The 23,647-nt window shown below is 41.7% G+C and overlaps 1 protein-coding gene across 1 annotated transcript; it reads right to left on the bottom strand.

Annotated features, from left to right (window-relative positions):
- Positions 1-1,174: 1,174 nt before the first annotated feature.
- On the bottom strand, positions 1,175-23,302 carry LOC110492890 (D(4) dopamine receptor-like). Its single transcript, XM_021567361.2, has 4 exons — positions 22,818-23,302; positions 15,278-15,390; positions 12,315-13,000; positions 1,175-3,878 (listed from the first exon to the last, which is right to left on the bottom strand). Exons 1-4 carry the CDS (start codon positions 23,088-23,090, stop codon positions 3,667-3,669), a joined length of 1,284 nt encoding a protein of 427 aa, XP_021423036.2. The 5' UTR covers positions 23,091-23,302; the 3' UTR covers positions 1,175-3,666.
- Between the last annotated feature and the right edge of the window lie 345 nt (positions 23,303-23,647).

Below are 23,647 nucleotides of genomic sequence, written 5' to 3' on the forward strand. Positions count from 1 at the left end.
CCTTTAGGGTCGGGGCTGATTAGGGAGGCCACTGCTCCACTATGAATGATAATGCAAGAGGGTCATGAGGAGAGAATTAGTCTCTTTCTGACTGATTCTCCTGCGTTTCCCGTGGTGTTGTGCCTTGCCTGGTTGGCCTATCATGACCCCACTATTTCGTGGCAACAGAGGGCTCTCAAGGGATGGTCACGTAAGTGCTTAGGGAGGTGTGTAGGTGTTTCCATCGGTGCTACTATGGTGGAGAGTCCAGACCAGGTCTCCACCGTGCACATCCCCTCTGAATATGCCGATTTGGCTCTCGCCTTCTGTAAGAAGAAGGCGACTCAACTACCACCCCATTGACGGGGGGATAGTGCGATAAATCTCCTGGTAGACGCAGCACTTCCCAGGAGTCACGTGTATCCTCTGTCACAGGAGGAGACGGTGGCTATGGAAACATATGTCTCTGAATCTCTGGGGCAGGGATACGGCCCTCCACATCACCTGCCTCCTCAAGTTTCTTTTTTGTGAAGAAGAAGGACGATGGTCTACGCCAGTGTATTGACTATTGAGGTATCAATCAGATCACTGTGAGGTAATGTTACCCGCTGCCTCTCATAGCCAGTGACATTGAGTCAATGCACGGGGCGCGCTTCTTCACAAAATTGGACTCTCACGACTTCTGCCGAAGTTGGTTTCTCTCCTTGTTCGGGCGGCATTTGGCGGTCGACGTCACCGGTTTTGTAGCCACCACCGATCCACTTTTAATTTTCCATTTGTCTTCATTGTACACACCTGGTTTCCATTCCCATAATTATGTTCCTTATTTTACCCTCTGGTTCCCCCCATGGGTTTGTGCATGTTTGTTCTGTGTTAAGCGGTCGCCTATATTTGTGAGCTGGTATATTTTCCCTGCGTGGAATATTTTGTTGTTTTGCTGAGTAAAGTCCATTATTACTCATTCTCTGTGTCCTGCACCTGACTCCGTCCCGCCTGCTGCACATTGACTCTTAACACTATGATGTTTACTTACACTATCATCTGAATATCAACTGTAGGGTGCCAAGAGCACACAACTTCTCACACAGCTGATTGCAGAAAGAAATGTGTTCTAATAAACCCAGTCACTGCGCAATATTCCCAAATGCAATCTCGGGAAAATACAATGGCGGAACCCCAGTTTTTATGTGCTGAATTATTTATTTCTCAACTTACATTTTTTGAGCAATTGGCAGCGTTTTACAATCTTGATTGTCTGGCATGACAACATAAAAGTAGCGGCGGGAAGCGCACCAGTCATTTGAATGCATAAACGGTAGGCCTATATTCACTGTAAAATTCACACAATTACACTGTAGTTATAAACACTGTAAAAATCACGTGATTTTATTAGTGCCTGCGCAAGTTCTTTTTTTAGGACATTTAACAAGCGACAAGATCATATTTAGAGTCTGTGATCTAGCTAATGATTAACCCATTGTGGTAGACAATACAGAGAAGCAACCCCATGCTTCAGCCATGTAGTCACGATGCTGCATCAGAAGGGTGATAATGCTTTTTGCTAAAATAACACACTTGTCTGATAATATTGCTTTTCATCAATATGTTATTGGACAAATTTCTGAAGGGGAATATTTCATTTTAAAGATTTAATATAGGCTATATGTCATCATTGAAAGGGGGATGGTTTTATATTTGTTTTCCAAACAATCAGTGTAAATATCAGATTTTATGGTTGGCTATAAGGTACTTGCCCAGACTGCAAATGAAACATGAAATCACCTACAATTGAAACTCTGCTAGCTTAACTTGCTTTCCTGTGATCTTGGCCTGGGACAGAAATGTCTCATTCGGGCCAGTCATTTTCACTTGTTACTGGCGAAGTGTGCCACTGGCAAATTTACCTTAATGTCAAGCCCTTGCGCTGCATCATTCATGGGGGACTACATGTTTACTGTTGCCTTGTTTATTTTGAGAGAAGCTTCCCTCTACATTGCTGACATAAACAATCACCCCCACTCCAGTAGTTACTTTGGATCACGGGGAGGGAGTTAGAGGAGTTGTCAAGGGCCATCTATTGACAGACAGTCCAATACTTTGTGGGTTTCTGACTGTAATGAGAGATGACACTCTCAGATCTACATAAAGGCATTGGCTTGGGAGAGACATGCATCCCTCTTTCTTGTCTGTCCATCCACCTTCACAATTTCACCTCCATAATCACATTTTACAGCAGTCCTATCCAAAGTGGACCCAAAGTACGTTTCCACTCGGCTGTCTCTCCTGTCCTTGAAACAACTCTAGAACGGCCATCTCCATTCTCCTAGTTGAGATAGACTTGAATATCTTTGAATATAATTTGCGTCTGATGTCTTGGAGGAGACTGAAGGAGAATATCTTAACTCATTTGGGTCATAGTGTAAGGGAGACTTGTCATAAGGGGGTTTGTGGAAAAACAACGTTTATGGAAGGACTGACATTAAATCTTCCAACTCACACACCCATGATGTAATCTGAGTCATAGATACACAGGGTGATTACCATTTCCAGTCACTCCTCTAAATGCCCTGAATTGCATTTGACATTTATGTTAGCTCATAAATGCTGCAGAGCTAGTTTTCACTGCCCTGATTTGAAATAGGTCTAATGTTTTTAATTCTTTCTCCACCTGTTGTTGTTGCTAGGCTAACCTCTGTCCCCCACATGTGGCTGATGGACCAATCATCCTGGGGGAGAAGTTTGCGAATGTAAATTACTCTGTCAATACTTGTCACATTGCAAGCAGATGGTGTCTGAAATTGCTCCATCATATTTCATCCTCCCTCTTAAAGCTTTCTCCTTGGATTTGAACCATGAAACTCTTGTTGTTGTTTTTTTTTCTTGTATTGGATACATGATTTGTGCTGCTAGGCAACAGAGTGGAAACTGTATTTGTTATTTAGCCCTTTTTTTTAATCACTTTGTCCGTTTGTCAAAAGCCTCAATTTCCGTATGGGCGAGAGGGATATTTTTGGATGAGGTTTAATTTTGTTGTGGGGATCTTTGTCAGACTCAGTCAGGAGTTGGATTAGGATTTGCAGTATAATCATGGTTGTGTGGAGAAGTGTTTTATTTTTATTTTTGTCAATGACGCAGTGTTCTAACCCCGGTCCTTAATGTCCACACAGTTTAGGGACAGAAGTCCTAATTTAAGTGAGAAAAATAAGTAATCTTAAAGATACAATTTAATTACCACTAATAATCTAAGAAATTGATGCCTTGCTGGTATTTCTTAGCACCTTTTTTAGTTGGAGGGATTCAATGCAATTCCTTACCACAAAGCTTTCCACATAAAACATGGAAACAACATATGGTAAGCTGACAAACAACATTGCTGTCACAATAGGATAAATCACAAGCATTTATCAACAGAAAAAAATAAAATCCCAAGTGGGAGAAAAATATGCAATCGCAAGATTTTCTGTACAGCAAAGCACACATTTGATATCGTAACATCTTACAATGGTATTGTTCATTGTGCTTTTTTTGTCCATTCATCAGCGGTGGTGCCTCAGCCTGGTCCCAGATCTGTTTTTGCTGTGTTGTCAATGACCATATGAGTTACAACGACAATAGAAATGACAATGACCATAGGAGTTCCTTGTCATGATGACAAATCTGGGACCAGGCTAGTTGTGCTCATCTTGTCTATCGGTATATACAGCAGCTGTGGAGGAATTTATTGAAGTAGTTCCTGAACTCTGTGTTGAAAACTGTGTAGATGATGGGGTTGAGGGCGCTGTTGACGTAGCCCAGCCAGGTGACGATGCTCATCAGCCATGGGGGGATGTAACAGGTGGCACACAGGGCCCGCATGGTGTGGACCACGAAGAACGGGGTCCAGCAGAACAGGAAGGCACCTGGGATGGAATAGACACACACATACAGGCAGTCAGGCACATACACAAGCAGACACACAAGGTACACACACACGTAGGAAAACAGGTACGCGGTACTCACAAACGTAGGAACATAGGTACACGGTACGCACGCAGGCACACACACACACACACACACACACACACACACACACACACACACACACACACACACACCAAAAAGTGGGAGGTTTATACTGAGGCTCTTTAGATTTCTGCTTAAGAAATCGTAAACCACAGGGATAGCAGTAAAATGACACCTCTGAGACTTCCCTCATTTATGAAACGATTATATGTCAGGCTGGCACAGGCTTGAAACTCTTTATTACTACATATGTAGGATCTTAACTTTCCTGCAATGCAGAACATTTTAAATGTGTAGTGCATTTGAGGTTTAAAAATGCTTCTGAAATGTGTAATTTCCACTTAGAAATTTCAAACTTGATTTTCCCATACAAAAATGTCCAGTAATATTATAATCCACATAACAATTAACATTTCCTGTTGCTGCCAGATTATTCTCCTGCTGTAGCAAATTGGCTCAAAATAAGATCGTACTCGGACTCAAATGGCACCCTATTCCCTTTACAGTGCACCACTTTCGACCAGGGCCCATGGTAAAAAAGTAGTGCAATTTATAGTAAATGGGGTGCCATTTGGGACTCAAAACCAATTTAATAACACAGGAATTGCTAAATATATCATGAGTCTTACTTTGAGGACATCATTGAGTGGCGAGTGGGAATAGATCTAGCTAGCAATAAGTCAAACGCCATCAAAATCAAAGATTGGGCCCTATAAATACAGTTTACCCTCTTAGGGCTCCATTCAGATGGCTGTATTTCAGATTGAAGTAGTCTGAAGAGACCCTGCTGATAGGATTACGTTTTTTTCTTCTTCCACTGAGCCTAAATTACATCTGCATCATGAAGTGTGATCATATCCTAATGATATACTGTAGGTAAAACTGCTATTTACAGAAATACTTACAACAGGTCATTTCCATATCAGAGGGTTGTTAGAACAAGGGTTGTTAGAACTATGATAATGGTGGATATATAGTAGGGGGAAGTCAGCCCCATTCTGTATTGTAAATTGACAAACGGCATTTAAGATCATACGCTTGCCCATACATGAACCAATTGCTCAAACATGAGCAAAACGCACGAGGAATACTTCAGATACGGATCCATCAGTTAAGCTTGATAGAACTGCCCCAGATCGAATTATGTTTGTATGTAAAGAAGTACACCTGCCAGGCAGCTTCCCTGCCTAGCCACCTGCTTGGCTGAATAATTCAGAAATGCTGATGGGATTTCTATTAATATCTAGAATGAACATTAGGATGAGTGATAGATAGATAGACACTAACTGTTGCATGCTGTGTAGGTCTGGGTTGGGTCCCAGATGTCACCCTATTCCTTATAGTGCACTACTTTTGACCATGTCCCATAGAGGTCCGGTCAAAAGTGTTGCACTATATAGGGAATAAAGGTGTAATTTTTGACATATCCCTGCTCTGAGCGTCAACTCCCTTTGGAAGCTGGGCTTTCCTTTCTCCAACTCATTCACTTACTGTGGAGGGAGGCCTTTGGTCCCCCAGGACCAGTATTAAGAACGCCTTATCTAATGTAATAATGTGTTTCTGAGTTCATTCCTACCAGACAGCTCCATCACTCCTGCCATCACTCCTGCCAATCCTGCCATCATCACCTCCTACTGCACCATCGAGATGGTTGCATCACTGCCTGGTATGGCAACTGTTCAGCCTCTGACCGCAAGGCACTACAGAGGGTAGTGCGTATGGTCCAGTACATCACTGGGGCCAAGTTTCCTGCCATCCAGGACCTCTATACCAGGCGCTGTCAGAGGAAGGCCCTACAAAATGCCAAAGGCTCCAGCCACCCTAGTCATAGACTGTTCTCTCTAATACCACACGTCAAAGGGTACCGGGGCACCTAGTCTAGGTCCAAAAGACTTCTTAACAGCTATACAATTACCTCGAATTACCTTAACTCAATTACCTCGACTAACCTGTGCCCCCGCACATTGACTCTGTGCCCGTACCCCTTGTATATACAGTAGTGAGGCTACTGTAATCTTACTGCTGCTCTTTAATTATAAAAAATTAATAAAAATGTACTTATCAATTATCAACACTTATTTTTCTCAAAACAGCATTGTTGGTTAATTAAGGACTTGTAAGTAAGCATTTCACTGTAAGATCTACATCTGTTGTATTCGGCGCATGTGACATACAATTTGATTTGACTATTAAATAAAGGGAGGGATATGAGGTTGAGTGAGGCTAGTTGGAATGGTGTCGTCTCTCAAAGGAGAGTCCCTTATTGTCAGACACCCCCTGACTTTGAGGCATGTCTATGTATTTTACCCACATAACTCTTTGCAGTCTACATCAGGGGTTCTCAAACTGTTTGGGTCCGGGGACCCCTTTTGTGATTGCAAATTCATAGTCATTCAAACTCATAGTCAGAAAACAACTTGAGTGTAATACAAATAGTCTACAAGGAGTTTTACTATGACGTCTACAGTGCAAGACTGGACGAACCAAATCTCAGGCCCTGGGAGAGAACATGTAAAAGGCCCGCCTCTTGGCATTGGAGAGAAAATGTTGCCATTTTCAAGCTGATATCCTGCAATTGTACACATTTTGTCACTGGGCAAAGAGATGTTTTGTTGTTGCAGCTTTAAAGCTAATATCCTGCAATTATACACATTTTTCTGTGAGGCAGAGAGAAAACTTTGCAGTTTTAAAGCTTAAATTACAGCGCGTTTATGTATATATACAGTAGCAGTCCAAAGTTTGGACGCACCTACACGATCTTTCTTTCTTTTAATATTTTCTACATTGTAGAATGGTAGTAAAGACATCAAAACTATGAAATAACACATATTGAATCATGTAGTAACCAAAAAAGTGCTACACACACAATTCAAAATATATTTTAAATTTGAGATTCTTGAAAGTAGCCACCCTTTGCCTTGTTGACAGTTTTTCACACTCTTGGCATTCTCTCAGCCAGCTTCACCTGTGGCGCAGAGGTAAATGACACTCTATCTCAGTGCTGGAGGCACTGAGATAGGTTCGAATCCAGGCTGTATCACAACCGGCTGTGATTGGGAGTGCCATAGGGCGGCGCACAATTGGCCCAGCGTCGTCCGGGTTATTGTAAATAATTGTCCGGGTACATAAGAATTTGTTCTTAACTGACTTGCCTAGTTAAATAAATTAAATAAAAAACCTGGAATGCTTTTCCAACAGTCTTGAAGGAGTTCCCACTTATGCTGAGCACTTCTTGGCTGCTTTTCCTACACTCTGCGGTCACACGCATCCAAAACCATCTCAATTGGGTTGAGGTCAAGTGATTGCGAAGGTCAGGTCATCTGATGCAGAACTCCATCACTCTCCTTATTGGTCAAAGAGCCCTTACACAGCCTAGAGGTGTGTTTTGGATAATTGTCCTGTTAAAAAAACAAAATGATAGTCCCCTAAGCGCAAACCAGATGGGATTGCGTATCGCTGCAGAATTCTGTGGTAGCCATGCTGGTTATTGTGCCTTGAATTCCAAATAAATCACTGACAGTGTCACAGGCAAAGCACCTCCACACATCACACCTCCTCCTCCATGCTTCACGGTGGGAACCACACATGTGGAGATCATCCGTTCACATACTCTGCGTCTCACAAAGACATGGCAGTTGGAACCAAAAATCTCAAATTTGGACTCATCAGACCAAAGGACAGATTTCCACCCATCTAATGTCTATTGCTCGTGTGTCTTGGCTCAAGCAAGTCTCTTATTATTATTGGTGTCCTTTCGTAGTGGTTTCTTTGCAGCAAATCGACCCTGAAATCCTGATTCACACAGTCTCCTCTGAACAGTTGATGTTGAGATGTGTCTGCTACTTGAACTCTGTGAAGCATTTATTTGGGCTGCAATCTGAGGTGCAGTTAACTCCAAGGAACTAATCCTCTACAGCAGAGGTAACTCTGGGTTTTCCTTTCCTGTGGCGGTCCTCATGAGAGCCAGTTTCATATAACATGGACTTGGTCTTTTACCAAATAGGACAATCTTCTGTATACCACCTCTACCTTGTCACAAAATACAAAAAAAACTGATTGGCTCAAATGCATTAGGAAGGAAAGAAATTCCACAAATTAACTTTTAACAAGGCATATCTGTTAATTGAAATGCATTCCAGGTGAGTAGTTCAGCTGGTTGAGAGAATGCCAAAAGTGTGCAAAGCTGTCATCTAGGCAAAGGGTGGGTACTTTGAAGAAACTCAAATTTGTTTTTAACACTTTTTTGTTTGAATACTACATGATTCCATATGCATTATTTCATAGTTTTGATGTCTTCACTAATATTCTTCAATGTAGAAAATAGTAAAAAATAAAGAAAAACATGAATGAGTAGGTGTGTCCAAATTTTTGACTGGTACTGTATATATATATATATAACATTTTGGGGTATTAGTTTTGAGTTGAAAAACTGATAATTGAGTAGTGTGGATACCAATATCCCTGTGAGCCAACCAGGCCCAGGTTTAAGAACATAATTTAGACATTTTTATTTAACATTTATTTAACCAGGAAAAGCCCATTGAGATCCATAATCTCTTTTTCAAGAGGGCAGCAACAATCAGTACCTTACAGAATTAAAACGTACAACAATTTAATACAATTCAACAACATGATCCAGCCTAAAAAAACATTTACGCTCCTCCGTAACAGTCTCCCATCAAAATTGTAGATGAATAATGTTACACTGTATTGTATGACACACTTGAAACGTATTTCATGGATCCCTTGGTTGAAAGTAATTTCATCTGTTAGTAATATTCATAAAAAATATGAAATGAAATGCAGTACCGCCACTGATCCCACTTTGAGAATACCTTGGTCTAGACGACTTCTTCTGTTTGTCGCATGATTTAGATTTGATCAACCTGTATGTCAAATCTATTTAATTGACACCGGGTTTTATCCTCAAATGCCATAGTATATAGGCCATGCTTCAGTTCTGCCTTTTCAATAAATACACCAACTCCATTAATACACACCATCCCTGGACAGATGGACTCAAAGATGGCACAAGGAAACAAGGCTGATCGAGGTCACTTTGAGTGTTTCTCTCTCTTTCTCCTCTCTCCTCCCCCCTTATCTTTCTCCCCCTTTTCCCTTGTTCTCCATCTGCCCTATAAGACATTTTGCTCAGTATTTATTTGTGTGTGTGTGTGTGCTGTTCCTTTAGTGTACGACTTTGCAGTATGGATGATTTTGGCATGGGGAAGGGAAGGATCATCCAGAATAATTTCCTGTCATGCCCTCTGCCTGTACCCTGTGGGGTTGTGTGTGTGTGTGTGTGTGTGTGTTTGTCTACTGGAACAGACTACAGGATTGGCTCTCTGGCTTAAAGCAGTTGCACAAGTTCTCACAGGCAAGGAAACTGCATGAAGAATATGTGAAATGCTAGAAATGGCCATGCCCCGGATAATTGTCATTCAATTTTGATAATACATTATCCTGTACAAGTATCTTTGCTCAGGTGTATTTATGGTTCCATACTTCCAGTCAGAAGGCTGAACACTCTACCAACAAAATGGTGATGCTGTAGGGATAACATCAATTCTAGGTCTTAAGGGCACAGGTAAACCTTACATGATGATTGGATAAAGGATTACGTTTAAGTTAATTAGCCAGTATTCGCTAAATGGTATTATAATGACTTGTTAGGCCCAATAATGACCCTGTTTATTTAGACGTAAGAAATATGTAACTGTCATGGCTTTAGAAACTTCTGATAGGCTAATTGACATCATTTTAGTTTTTGTACCTGTGGATGTTTTCCAAGGCCTACCTTCAAACTCAGTGCCTCTTTGCTTGACATCATGGGAAAATCAAAAAAAATTAGCCAAGACCTCAGAAGAAAAAAATGTAAGACCTCCACATGTCTGGTTCATCCTTGGGGGAAATTTCCAACCGCCTGAAGGTACCATGTTCATCTGTACAAACAATAGTACACAAGTATGAACACCATGGGACCATGCAGCTGTCATACCGCTCAGGAAGAGACGCATTCTGGCTCCTAGAGATGAACATACGTTGGTGCGAAAAGTGCAAATCAATCCCAGAACAACAGCAAAGGACCCTGTGAAGATGCTGGAGGAAACAGGTACTAAATTATCTATATCCACAGTAAAATGAGTCCTATATCAACATAACCTGAAAGGCCGCTCAGCAAGGAAGAAGCCACTGCTCCAAAACCACCATAAAAAAAGCCAGACTACGGTTTGCAAATATACATGGGGACAAAGATCGTACTTTTTGGAGAAATGTCCTCTGGTCTGATGAAACAAAAATAGAACTGTTTAGCCATAATGACCATCGTTATGTTTGGAGGAAAAACGGGGAGGCTTGCAAGCCGAAGAACACCATCCCAACCGTGAAGCACGGGGGTGGCAGCATCATGTTGTGGGGGTGCTTTGCTGCAGGAGCGACTGGTGCAAAATAGATTGCATCATGTGTCAGGAAAATTATGTGGAAATTGGTCTTCCAAATGGACAACGACCCCAAGCATACTTCCAAAGTTGTGGCGAGATGGCTTAAGGACAACAAAGTAAAGGTATTGGAGTGGCCATCACAAAGCCCTGACCTCAATCCCATAGAAAACGTGTGGGCAGAACTGAGAAAGTGTGTGCGAGCAAGGAGGCCTACAAACCTGACTCAGTTACACCAGCTCTGTCAGGAGGAATGGGCCAAAATTCACCCAGCTTATTGTGGGAAGCTTGTGGAAGGCTACCTGAAATGTTTGACCTAAGTTAAACAATTTAATGGCAATGCTCCAGATACTAATTGAGTGTATGTAAACTTCTGACCCACTGGGAATGTGATGAAATAAATAAAAACTGAAATAAATCATTCTTTTTACTATTATTCTGACATTTCACATTCTTAAAATAAAGTGGTGATCCTTACAGACCTAAAACAGGGAATTCTTACTAGGATGAAATGTCAGGAATGGTGAAAAACTGAGTTTAAATGTATTTGGCTAAGGTGTATGTAAACTTCCGATTTCAACTGTACCTCAATGCCGGGATGGGATATGCCACTGTACCTCACGCAGAAATACAAAACAAAATTCTGGAAATATACCCTTTTCACTGGGACCATTGAGTGCTGAAGCTTGTAGCGCGTGTTAAAATCATCAGTCCTTCGTTGCAACATTCACTACTGAGTTCCAAACTGCATCTGGAAGCAACGTCAGCACAAAAACTGTTCGCCGGTAGCTTCATGAAATTGTTTTCCATGGCCGAACAGCCGCACAGAAGCTTAAGATCACCATACACAATGCCAAGCATTGGCTGGAGTGTCGTAAAGCTCACAGCCATTGGACTTTCAGTGGAACGCATTCTCTGGAGTGATGAATCACGCTTCACCATCTGGCAGTCCAACGGACTAATCTGGGTTTGGAGGATGCCAGGAGAACGCTACCTGCCCAAATGCATAGTGCCGACTTTAACGTTTGGTGGAGGAGGTATAATGGTCTGGGACTGTTTTTTTATGGTTTGGGCTAGGCCCCTTAGTTCCAATGAAGGGAAATCTTAATGCTACAGCATACAATGACATTCTAGACAATTCTCTGCTTCCAACTTTGTGGCAAAAGTTTGGGGAAGGCCCTTTCCTGTTTCAGTATGACAATGCACAAAGCGAGGTCCATACAGAAATGGTTTGTCGAGATCAGTGTGGATGAACTTGACTGGCCTGCACAGAGCTCTGACCTTAACTCAATCATACACCTTTGGGAGTAATTGGAATGCTGTCTGTGAGCCAGACATAATCGTCCAACATCAGTGCCCGACTTCACTAATACTCTTGTGGCTGAATGGAAGCAAGTCACTGCAGCAATGTTCAAACATCTAGTGGAAAGCCTACCAAGAAGAGTGTAGGCTGTTACAGCAGCAAAGGCAGACCAACTCCATATTAATGACCATGATTTTGGTGTTCGACAAGAAGGTGTCCACATACTTTTGGTCATGTAGTGTACTTCTCTCGACCCATATCTCGCACCTGCTTCGTGGTATCTTAATATAACCATAATGGCGTTCCGATCCCAGTGCAGCTCAGTGTAAACAAGCGTAACAGTAGGGTCGGAATCATCTGGCTAGTTCTCTTGGTGATGACTCAGACCGCACAATGCACAGAAGATTGACCATGAACATATTTACAATTAATATTTTGCGGTTGTTGTGTGGCTTTGTTTGTTCAGAGTACATTTAGTTATTACAACAGTTACATTAACAGTTGCATCAGTGCCCAACCAACAGTGTTACCATAATAGAAAAAGTGCAAAGTGCCAACCAAACAGATAAGAGAACAAAAATGATCCAACTCACCCACAACGACAGGAAGCACCTTCATGGCCTTCCTCTCTCGGCAATTAATCTTGGCCCTCTTCTTCTGGTGAGGGTCGGTTTGGGGGTGGAGGTTGTACCCAATGTTAGAGTAGGCCACCACGGTGGGCACAGGGCCGTCCTTGTACTCTGTAGTTGTTAACGAGTTGTTATAGGGGCGGTCTGGTGTGTCTGGTGAGGAGTTATTATAGGGGCCGTCTGGAGAATCTAGGGGGTAAGGGTCCAGCTCTTCCAGATTAATATCCTTTAGCTCTGGCTTCATGTCTGTGAGCTCCTTCCTCTTGATAATTGGGGGTAGAGGAGGAGGCAGGGAGTCCAGCGGGGGCAGTGAGGCAGTTGCGTCCTGGAACTTCCTACAGACCAGGATGCTGCTCCTCAGCTTGGCCTTGCGTGCCTCCTCCCACCTCCTCAATCCCCGGAACATGCCGCAGTAGAGGAGGAGCATGATGGGACAGGGAATGAAGAAAGAGCAGACAGAGGAGTAGACCACAAAGTTGTCGTCCTCCAGTTTACACTCTGTAGAGTCCCGCTGCGGGACGTTTTGGATGCCAAACATGACGGGTGAGGCCACTGCCAAGGCCAGGATCCACGTGGCGGAGAGCAGGAAGATCTGTCTCTGATCAACATGCTTAAGGTTGTAGTTGAGTGGAATGGAGACAGCGATGAACCTGAATTAAAATATATACCAGAGAAAAGATTGAGAGGAGCTGTATTCACTATGTTTTCTCTTTGTAGAAGAGAGACATTCATTAATGATTTCCTTTGATCTATCATTATATACTAAACAAAAATATAAACGCACCAAGCAACAATTTCAAAGATTTTACTGAGTTTCATTTCATAGAAGGAAATCAGTCAACTAAAATGAATTCATTAGGCCCTAATCTATGGATTTGACACAACTGAGCAGGGGCACAGCCATGAGGAGGCCTGGGAGGACCAGCCAATCAGAATTAGTTTTTAGGGCTGGTCTCTATTACAGACAGAAGTACTCCTCAGTTTCATGAGCTGTCTGGTTGGCTGGTCTCAGACGATCCCGCAGCTGAAGAAGCAGGATGTGAAGGGCCTGGGCCGGCGTGGTTACACATGGTCTGCGGTTGTGAGGCCGGTTGGAGCTACTGCTAAATTCTCGAAAACTACGGAGATGGCTTACGGATAGATACATTAACATGGCATTCTCTGGCAACAGCTCTGGTGGACATTCCTACAGTCAGCATGTCAATGACACACTCCCTCAGAACATCTGTGGCACTGTGTTGTGTGACAAAACTGAACATTTTAGAGTGGCCTTTTATTGTCCCCTGCACAAGGTGTACCTGTGTAATGATCATGCTGTTTGGCAAAGGAGAAATGCTCACTAACAAGGATGAAAACTAATGTGTGCACACAATTTGAGATAAATACTATTTTTGGTGCATATGGAACATTTCTGGAATCTTTTATTTCAGTTCATGAAACATGGGACCAACACTTTCCATGGTGCGTTTATACTTTTGTTTATTATAGTACAGGGGTGTCAAACTCGTTCCATTGAGGGCAGGGTGTCTGCTGTTTTTCCCTTTCAATTTGTGTCCAATTAAGACCTGTACAACCAGGTGAGGGGAGTTTAACTAATCAGCAACCTTAACTCATCAAACAAGGGAGGACCGAAAACAGACACTCGTCCTTCCGTGGAATGAATTTGATACATGTGTTCTAGTACATTACCTTTGACACAAATATATTATGTACACTGAGTGCAAAAAAAACATTAGGAACACCTTCAGAACAGCCTCAATTCTTCGGGACATGGACTCTACAAGGTGTCAAAAGTGTTCCACAGGGATGCTGGCCCATGTTGACTCCAATGCTTCCCACATTTGTGTCAAGTTGGCTTGATGTCCTTTGGGTGGTGGACCATTATTGATGCACACGGGACACTGTTGAGCGTGAAAAACCCAGCAGCGTTGCAGTTCTTGACACACTCAAACTGGTGCGCCTGGCACCTACTACCATTCCCCGTTCAAAGGCACTTAAATAATTTGTCTTGCCCATTCACCCTCCTAATAGCACACATACAAAACCAATGTGTCATTGGTCTCAAGGCTTAAAAATCCTTCTTTAGCCTGTCTCCTCCTCTTCATCTACACTGATTGAAGTGGACATCAATAAGGGATCATAGCCTTCACCTGAATTCACCTGGGCAGTCTTTTATGGAAAGGGGCATGTGTTTGGATCCTTTGGTAGGCTTTAATTTATTTAAAAAATTATATTATTCCCATTTGTGTGAATGCTAATGAGGTTTTCTTGGCTACAGGCAACACAGAGGCAACAAATACCTAAACAGGCCCTATATATCTTAATGTCAATGATAGGCGTTGTAACAGTGAGCAATGAAAAGGATACATTTATCAGCTAATGTTCCCATGCAAATGCTACCAGTTTATCAAATGGAAACATATTTTATCCTGAGGTTTTATGTCTTGTAAGTTTTTCTCTCTCTGCTTCATTTGTGCTTTCCGTTAACACTGAGTGGTTTCAGGAAGAAAGGGGGAAGAGAGAGATGACAGGTCATTGCTGGAGATATGGTTATTTTCCTAATCCTATCTAGTGGAGGAGACACTATAACCTATGACTTGGGCTGATAGCAAAAGCAGCAGGGGTCTCCTCCCTTGTGCTGCTAACGCTGCCAGCACAACTCCCAGCAAAGTGCTTTGGGAGAGAACATGTTAGTATTGGTATTCAATGGCTCAAACATTCGGACACAGGGTAGGAAAGTTAATTGGAATCCATAGATTATTTTAGTGAACTTGACCTAGCTCAAACATCATGGGGGGGATATCAATGAATCGACTCATGCTTGTATTGCAGGGCTGTTTCTGTCATAAGTCACACTTGATGTCAGCGCTTTGACCACCACCTGAGAGGTCGGACCGAATGTTAACAGAGAGTTAAAGGTCGATAACCTGTCGATGCTGATGGCGCAGAGGTTGAATATGGAGGCCGTACACAGCATCACGTCCATTGTCATCAGGCCGTCGCAGACATGCATGTTCAGTGACCACAGACCACCCTGGAACTGAAACAGAGCAGCAAACACACACGGTCAGACAGACAACATCACTGAACTTAAAAAGAACTTTGTCTCTTTCTCAATCTTTCCTTGATTCCAAGCTGCCTTTCTCCTCATCTCTTTCTCAAAACACATGAAAGAATGTGATAGGGTAATGACCTTCGATATGCTCCTTCGGTATGGTTGAGAAGGAGGCAAGGACATAGGATGCAAGGAATCGTGGAAAGATTAATTGAGATAAAGCCAAGGTCTGCTGACTACCCTTTGCCCCTCCCTGCCCTCTGATGACTTCCACAAGGTCTCGCCCTTGGCTAGCGTTCTGCACCCACCAGATTGGCTGTGTGTGAAATCAATTTCCTCATTAGCGCTGCTGCAGCTCTATCATAGAGCTGAGCAGAGTGAAGCCCCTCTGGCTGATTGGAAATTGCAGGCGTGGAGCACATGTCAGTTATGACAAGTTTTGGCCTTGACACAATTTAGATGATTTTAACGGTATTCTAATCACATATTTTAATTGGCTTGTTATTAATAACTTCTTTCTCTCTGATTTGGCTGCCAGGTTGGGGACATGTGTTCACTGTCATGTAACGTGTAACATGTGGCTCTGTTCCAATAACATGTAAAAACACATTTCTCCTTCCATCATTCCCATTACGGAAAAACCACATGAATTTCACGTGAAAAATTACATGAATTCTCATGTCATATTATTTAAAGGCATGCGTTTTTTGAATATTTCTCAGGTGATGATAATTCACATGAAACTTCACGTGGATTTTCACATGTTTATGAACCCAACCTTTCACATGTGGATTCAAATTTTCACGTGCACATTTTTGTGATGCCCTGCAAACAAAAACGAGTCGTTAGAAAACACACAAACAAGTGTTTAATTTAGAGTGTTTTCAAATTGCATATATGACTCACTTTGACATACATGATTACATTGTGTATTATTATTTATACTAGGGCTGGACGATATGGCCAACATATATCACAATATTGTTCTAATTTTTGACAGTATGATGTTATTTTATGTTTTTGAATAATAACAGCTATTTATATGAGTAGTGCATGACCATAGGGTGGCAACAAATACATTCTAAGTTGTTTTAATGGGTCTCTCTCTCTTCGGATTGTTTTATCAATCAAACTTCAACCAAAAATCTTTCTCTGCATTTTCATCTATTTCTGTATTTTCTTCACTCATTATCATTCCCACACTGTTCCACACGTTTTTGTCTATGAATGCCTCCATTTTGTGAAAAAGTCAATTTTCCTTTATCAGAAAAATGATTATATTTTATGACCATGACGTATACTTAACACAAATATAAACGCAACACGTAAAGTGTTGGTCACAACGTTCATGAGCTGAAATAAAAGATCCCAGAAATCTTCCATATGCACAAAAAGCTTATTTCTCTAAAACGTTGTGCAAAAATGTGTTAACGTCCCTGTTAGTGAGCATTTCTCCTTTATCAAGATAATTAATCCACCTAACAGGGTTGGCATATCAAAAAGCTGATTAAACAGCATGACTATTACAAGGGTACACCTTGTACTGGGGAAAATAAAAGGCCACTGTAAAATGTTCAGTTTTGTCACACAACACAATGCCACAGATGTCTCAAGTTTCTTCACCAGCGGAATCGTCTGAGACCAGCCACCTGGACAGCTGATGAAACTGGATTGGCACAATAGAAGAATTTCTGCACAAACTGTCAGATACAGTCTCATAGAAGCTCATCTGTGTGCTCGTCAACGTCATAATCGACTTTAGTGGGCAAATGCTCACCTTCAATGGCCACTGGCATGTTGGAGAAATGTGCTCTTCGAGGATGAATCCTGGTTTCAACTGTACCGGGCAGATGGCAGACAGCGTGCAAAGCGTCTTGTGGGCGGGAAGTTTGCTGATGGCAACATTGTGAACAGAGTGCCCCATGGTGGCGGTGGGGTTATGGTATGTGCAGGCATATGCTACGGACAATGAACACAATTGCATTTTATCAATGGCAATTTGAATGCACAGAGATAGCATGACCAAGTCATGAGGCCCATTGTTGTGCCATTCATCCGCTGACATCACCTCAGGTTTCAACATAATGCACAACCCCATGTTGCAAGGATCTGTACACAATTCCTGGAAGCTGAACGTTTTCCAGTTCTTCCATGGCCTGCATACTCACCAGACATGTCACCCATTGAGCATGTTTGGGATGCTCTGTATCGACATGTACGACAGTGTGTACCCCTACCCTTTTTAGGTATCTGTGACCAGCAGATGCATATCTGTATTCCCAGTCATGTAACATCCATGGATTAGGGACTAATGCATTTATTTCAATTGACTCATTTCCTTATATGAACTTCAACTCAGTAAAATATTTGAAGTTATTGCATTTTGAGTTTATGTTTTTGTTCAGTTTATTTTCAATAGATTCAATGGCAGTCTTTAGTTTCGCCACACGGGGCATTGTGCCGATTTCTAGGTAGATGACCTTTTTTCATCAATAACTAGGGTATGGGCAGGGCTCAGGTAGCCTATCTCTAATTGGATCACTAACAGTTTGAAGCTGAGCTCTTTGCTCGTGCCCTGCTGCACAGTACAGTCCTATCTGCATCAATAGGCCTACTGCTATGTAGTAAAATACAGTTTACTGCCCAGCCATAATTTATACAGCAATTATTATTGAACATGTCCTCACCTGGGATTTGAATCTCTTGGTTTACGGCATTCCGATCTTCCTGCTACGCCACCATGTCTGTGACAATGACTGAATACAATTCACCTGTATTCCGACACTTTGGACTTAAAACTAAATCTTAGCTTTGTTAAAAATACAGAAAACCCTCAAATTGCTACAAATAAGTCAATTATATCAATGATGAAAGACTAGTCAGACTAACTGACTATTAACTGATTAACTAAAATAGCAATGCAGATGGAACTCTTTTGCTAAGTGCAGAGATGTATTATACAGTGCCTTCAGAAAGTATTCACACCCCTTGACTTTTTCCACATTTTGTAGTGTTACAGTCTGGAATAAAAATATATTGAATTGAGATTTTGCCACTGGCATGAACACAATACCCCATTAATGTCAATGTGGAATTATGTTTTTCAAATTTTCTACGAATGAATTAAAAATGAAATGCTAAAAGGTCTTGAGTCATTAAGTGTTCAAACCCTCTGATGTGGCAAGCGAATAAATACTGTAAATCCAGGAGTAAAACTTGTCTCAACAAGTCACCTAATAAGTTGCATAGACACACTCTATGTGCAATAATAGTATTTAACATGATTTTTGATTGACTACCTCATCTCCCACACATACAATTATACGTAAGGTTAGTTGAGCAGTGAATTTCAAACACAGATTCAACCAAAGACCAGGGAGGTTTTTCAATGCCTCACAAAGAAGGGTACCTATTGGTAGATGGGTAAAAATACAAGAAGTAGACATTGAATATTCCTTTGAGCATGCTGAAGCTTTTAATTCCATTTTGGATGGTGTATCAATACACCCAGTTACTACAAAGACAAAGGTGTCCTTCCTAACTTGGTTTCCGGAGAGGAAGGAAACCACTCAGGGATTTCACCATGAGGCCAATGGTGACTTTAAAAAAGTTACACAGTTTAATGGCTGTAATAAGAGAAAACAGGATGGATCAACAACAGTGTAGTTACGTCACAAATAGGCACTAAAGTAAAACTGCAATAAATGTGGAAAATAAATGTACTTTATGTCCTGAATACAAAGCGTTATGTTTGGGCCAAATCCAACAAAATAAATCACTGAGTGACACTCTTCATATTTTCAAGCACGGTAGTGTCTGCATCATGTTATGTGTATGCTTGTCATTGGCAAGGACTATGGATTTTTGTAGGATAAAAAGAAACAGAATAGAGCTAAGCACAGGCAAAATCCTAGAGGAAAACCTGGTTGTCTGCTTTTCAACAGACACTGGGAGACACTGAAATTCACTTTTCAGCAGGACAATAACCTAAAACATGAGGCCAAATATACACTGGTGTTGCTTACCAAGACCACATTGAATGTTTCTGAGTGGCCTAGTTACAGTTTTGACTTAAATTGTCTTAAAAATCTATGTTAAGACTTGAAAATTACTTTCTAGCAATGACCAACAACCAACTTGACAGAGCTTAAATAATTGTTTGAAGACTAATGTGCAAATATTGTACAATGCAGTTGTGCAAAGCTCTTTTGAGACTTACCCAGAAAGATTCAAATCTGTATTCGCTGCCATAGTGATTGTAACATGTATTGACGCAGGGGTGTGAATACTTATGTAAATGAGATATTTCTGTAAATCTAAAAACATGTTTTCACTCTGTCATTATGGGCTGTTGTAAATGGGTGATAAAAAAATAGAATTTTCAGGCATTTTGAAGTCACGGGGTATGAATACTTTCTGAAGGCACTGTTGTTAATGAATGTGTAAGGGACTTTGTGGGGAAGCAGGAAAATCAGAGTACCCCAAACGCAGAGGCTGTGAGTTAAAATCCCAGGTGGGGTCATATTGACAAGTCAGTACTAAGTGATCATGTCAAACGTAATCATATTCTGATTGATTAAAGATTTGTACATTATTTCTGCTGAACAGCATGCACTTACTTTAAACCTCCCCATACCATTTCATTACTTATCATGGTTTAGGACCATCTGGGACCATCACATGATGTCCTGCCGACTGGTAAAACAAATGTCTTGAAAACATCTTACAAATGTCCTAACATGCTCATCCAGTTACGTTCTTGGGTTGATGTGTCATGGTCCCCTGGAGCTTTTTGTCAAGTTTACGTTTTGTTCCAGTAACATTCCCAAAGACGTTTCTACTACCTTCTCGAAACGTTGTGTCATGGTTCCCTGGAGATTTTGTGTAGTTCCAGGGGTGTCCCCAAGGACGTTATTGGGATCTTGTGTCATGGTCCGATGGAGGTTTTTGTTTAGTTCGGGAACTAAACAAAAACAACACCCAGGGATGTTTTTAGGACATTCTTGGGATGTTGTGTCATGGTCTCCTCCCCTCCTCCAGGGGACCATGACACAACGTTCAGAGAAGTCCTAAAAACATCCTTGGGGACGGCCCTGGAACAAACCTGGAACTAGGCAAAACCTCCAGGGGACCATGACTGTTTAAATTGAATTAATGTAAATTATGCTTTTTAAAATAAAACATTATTTCTAGATTGAATTTGATACCTGGGCTTTCACATGTTCAAATGTTGTCATGTGTAGTTTAATTTTATCATGTTATAATTTTGCATCCCCATGTTATCAGATCTTTACACGCGACAACATTTGAGCACATGTGAAGACATGTTCTCGTGAAAGTTTCATGATATCATATGTTGAAAGATTGCATCCCCATGTTGTCACACTTATTTCACGAGATCATGTTTTCACATGTGTAGTTTTATGTTATTGCATGTTGCTTTTAACATGTTGTCACGTTTTCACGTGATCACAAAATTTATGTGGTTTTTCTGTAAGTTTCCTTCTTTAAGTCCTTGAAGTAATCACTGAAAGCGAAGATTCCATCATAAAGCCGATTCATGGTCAATCTGGTTTCTGTATTAGTCAAACAGCATTTACAGCGATGTGGCCTCTGCAGAAATCAGGGCATTCAAAGTCTTGCTCATCGTTGAGCAGAGCAGAGCTGTTGTGAAGGAAGTTGTCAAGGAAGTGAGTTTGTGTTTATACAGGACGTACCGCCCCCACCTACCGTCAACCAATCATGTCAATGCAGAGTTATATGGAGCCCTCCACATTGTTACAAAATTTGGGTCGTGCACTGCGATGCGGTATGGAGCTTGACTTGGACTTCGGAGGCTCCGCAATTGCTTCACACCCAACGTACGGAGTCTCCGGACCACATTTCCGGATCAAGCATAAATCGTATTTTACACCAGTCATGTTAAATCAGCATTCCCCCCCAAGGAAAGGAGGAAAGGAGGGATGCGAGGCATGATGGATGCATTCTCAAAGAATTAGAACAGGACCCCCCAATTTCATCCATCGATTCATCCATGGTCTCTTTCCGACTGGCCAGTTGGTTACTATATCAAGCACTCTTGAAGGGGCCATAGTGGTGTCCAGTGTGATGCTTGGGACAGTGACCCTGGGAATGGAATGTTCTGTCAGTGAAAAACCATTGTTCCGATGCTGGGTCTCTTGGCTACTAGTGGCTGTCTGGCTGAGGGAGGGGGGGGGGGGGGGGGGGGGCTGAGAGGACGCGCTAGTCAGCCTCATTTCCCCGGCCCAGTGTTGACTGCCTGCTGGGACAAATGTGTGTATTGTGCTGCGATTGTTGAGGCATGTGCTGTGGCAGAACGGATGGGGATGCAGCCGTGCAATGACTCGCTGCAGGGGGTTTTGGTCCCATCAGTGGAGAGGCAACCCACGCATCCCCCGAGGGGTCAAATACAGTTCATGCCTACAGTGTAGTTACAGCTGTGTAGTTGTTGGCGTTAGATTGAGTTACAGGTTTGGGAAATTCTGCCAATCCACAGTCATTTTTTTTATTTTACCTTTATTTAACTAGGCAAGTCAGTTAAGAACTAATTCTTATTTTCAATGAAGCCTAGGAACAGTGGGTTAACTGCCTGTTCAGGGGCAGAACGACAGATTTGTACCCTGGCAGCTCAGGGTTTTTGAACTTGCAACCTTCCCGATAACTAGTTCAACGCTCTAACCACTAGGCTACCCTGCCGTCCCTATAAGTAATGACTTATAGACAGTAGATCTAAGCGTATCTGATTATTTCTGAAATACTTAGAAATAGTATAAATATTTGTGAAGTTGAAAATTCAGTATGATCTGGTGAAGTCATGTCTCAAATACTCAGTGGTGTTTGCAAGCCAAATGAGAAGTTTTGACAGAATAGCTTTGACAACAGCAGCAATCTAGGCACACATGCCTTAGCAAACCATTGGATTAATGAGCTAACTGTGTTTCTCCAGCATTCACATCATCCATTCTGTGCAGTGTTCACCTTGCATCAGCTGCAACACATGTAAATTAACCTGGCCCCAATAGATGATAGGTTGTTAGACAATAACCAATTGTGTAAATATGGCATACATACATATATGCATAATATCAATGACAATTGATATTATTGGTTAATAACATGTGGTCTTTTCTGTCATAATCTGTGATTTGGATTGATAGATGTTATATTACATTATAAACAATGTTACATTATGTGCTCTAATTTGAAATAGCTTCCTATCACAATTAATTGGCCCTTTTGAATGAATATCATAAATGATTATAATGATTAATACTATCACTACTACTAATATTATTAATACGAATCATCATCATAAAGTCACATTGTTTTAATCTTAATAAAATGCATGGCTTTGACTGAGGCACCATACCATTTTGAGACATATTACTCACCTCAACATATATAAACAGTGGCAAAACCAAAACTGCCAACATCAAATCAGCCACAGCCAGACTGACTATGAAGTAGTTGGTTGTAGTTTTCAAAGCTTTTTCCCTGTACACGCTAAGGCACACAAGCAAATTTCCACAAATGATGACCACAATTAGCAATATTCCGAATATCAGAGCAGGGAAGTTATAGTCGGTGTCCTGGGTTTGTGCGGTGTTAATTTCGGCACCCAGAACTAGCACGGTGTTGTTTGAGACGGTGAGGTTGGCTGGCATTTCTGCAGACAGCCGCTCTTGCACCTAAAAAGATCCACTCTCCCTTTCTCCTAATAGAAGAAGATGAAGTTCAATCACGGCAGGTCCGAGAGAAAGCAGCAGTCTTGAAAGGGATTTTCATGTAGGCATCTCTTCAAATAGGTATACAGGATGGGTTTCTTTTGCCATCTCGAAGTCTTCATCACTGAAAACTCTGTTGAGACGCCTTGTTGTTGTCCTTTATTATATTTTCAGCACTGTGCACGCTGGACAGAGCCACAGAGTGTCATGCTTTCCAGCAACAAGCTTGCTCTTCATGCGCGCTCTCTACGCGGGGTTCCTGCTGACAATAACAGGCAGCAAAATTACTGCCAGTCGACCCTGACCCATTGGATTCATTCCCTTTAATGTATCTATTTAAAATCCAGTCACTTTGGCACAACACTAGTGTGTTTCTCCCCAAGCCCAGTTATTTCCAGTTGAACTGATTTATCAAGTTTATCAAGTGTGCCGTTCCGAATCCAGGGGCTTAAAACCGATTACCTGTACTGGTTGTTTTCATGGTCTGCCCTTGAATC

This window comes from Oncorhynchus mykiss, chromosome 2 (genome assembly GCF_013265735.2).
Source record: "Oncorhynchus mykiss isolate Arlee chromosome 2, USDA_OmykA_1.1, whole genome shotgun sequence".
Taxonomy (NCBI): domain Eukaryota; kingdom Metazoa; phylum Chordata; class Actinopteri; order Salmoniformes; family Salmonidae; genus Oncorhynchus; species Oncorhynchus mykiss.

What these genes read in the sequence shown, in the direction of transcription:
- LOC110492890 (XM_021567361.2), bottom strand. Translation starts at nt 23,090, where the DNA reads ATGCCAGCCAACCTCACCGTCTCAAACAACACCGTGCTAGTTCTGGGT. An exon ending in TGCGCCATCAGCATCGACAG is followed by an intron (nt 13,001 to 15,277) that starts GTTATCGACCTT and finishes ATTTTAATTCAG; the next exon opens with GTTCATCGCTGTCTCCATTC. An exon ending in GGTGCTTCCTGTCGTTGTGG is followed by an intron (nt 3,879 to 12,314) that starts GTGAGTTGGATC and finishes ATTCCATCCCAG; the next exon opens with GTGCCTTCCTGTTCTGCTGG.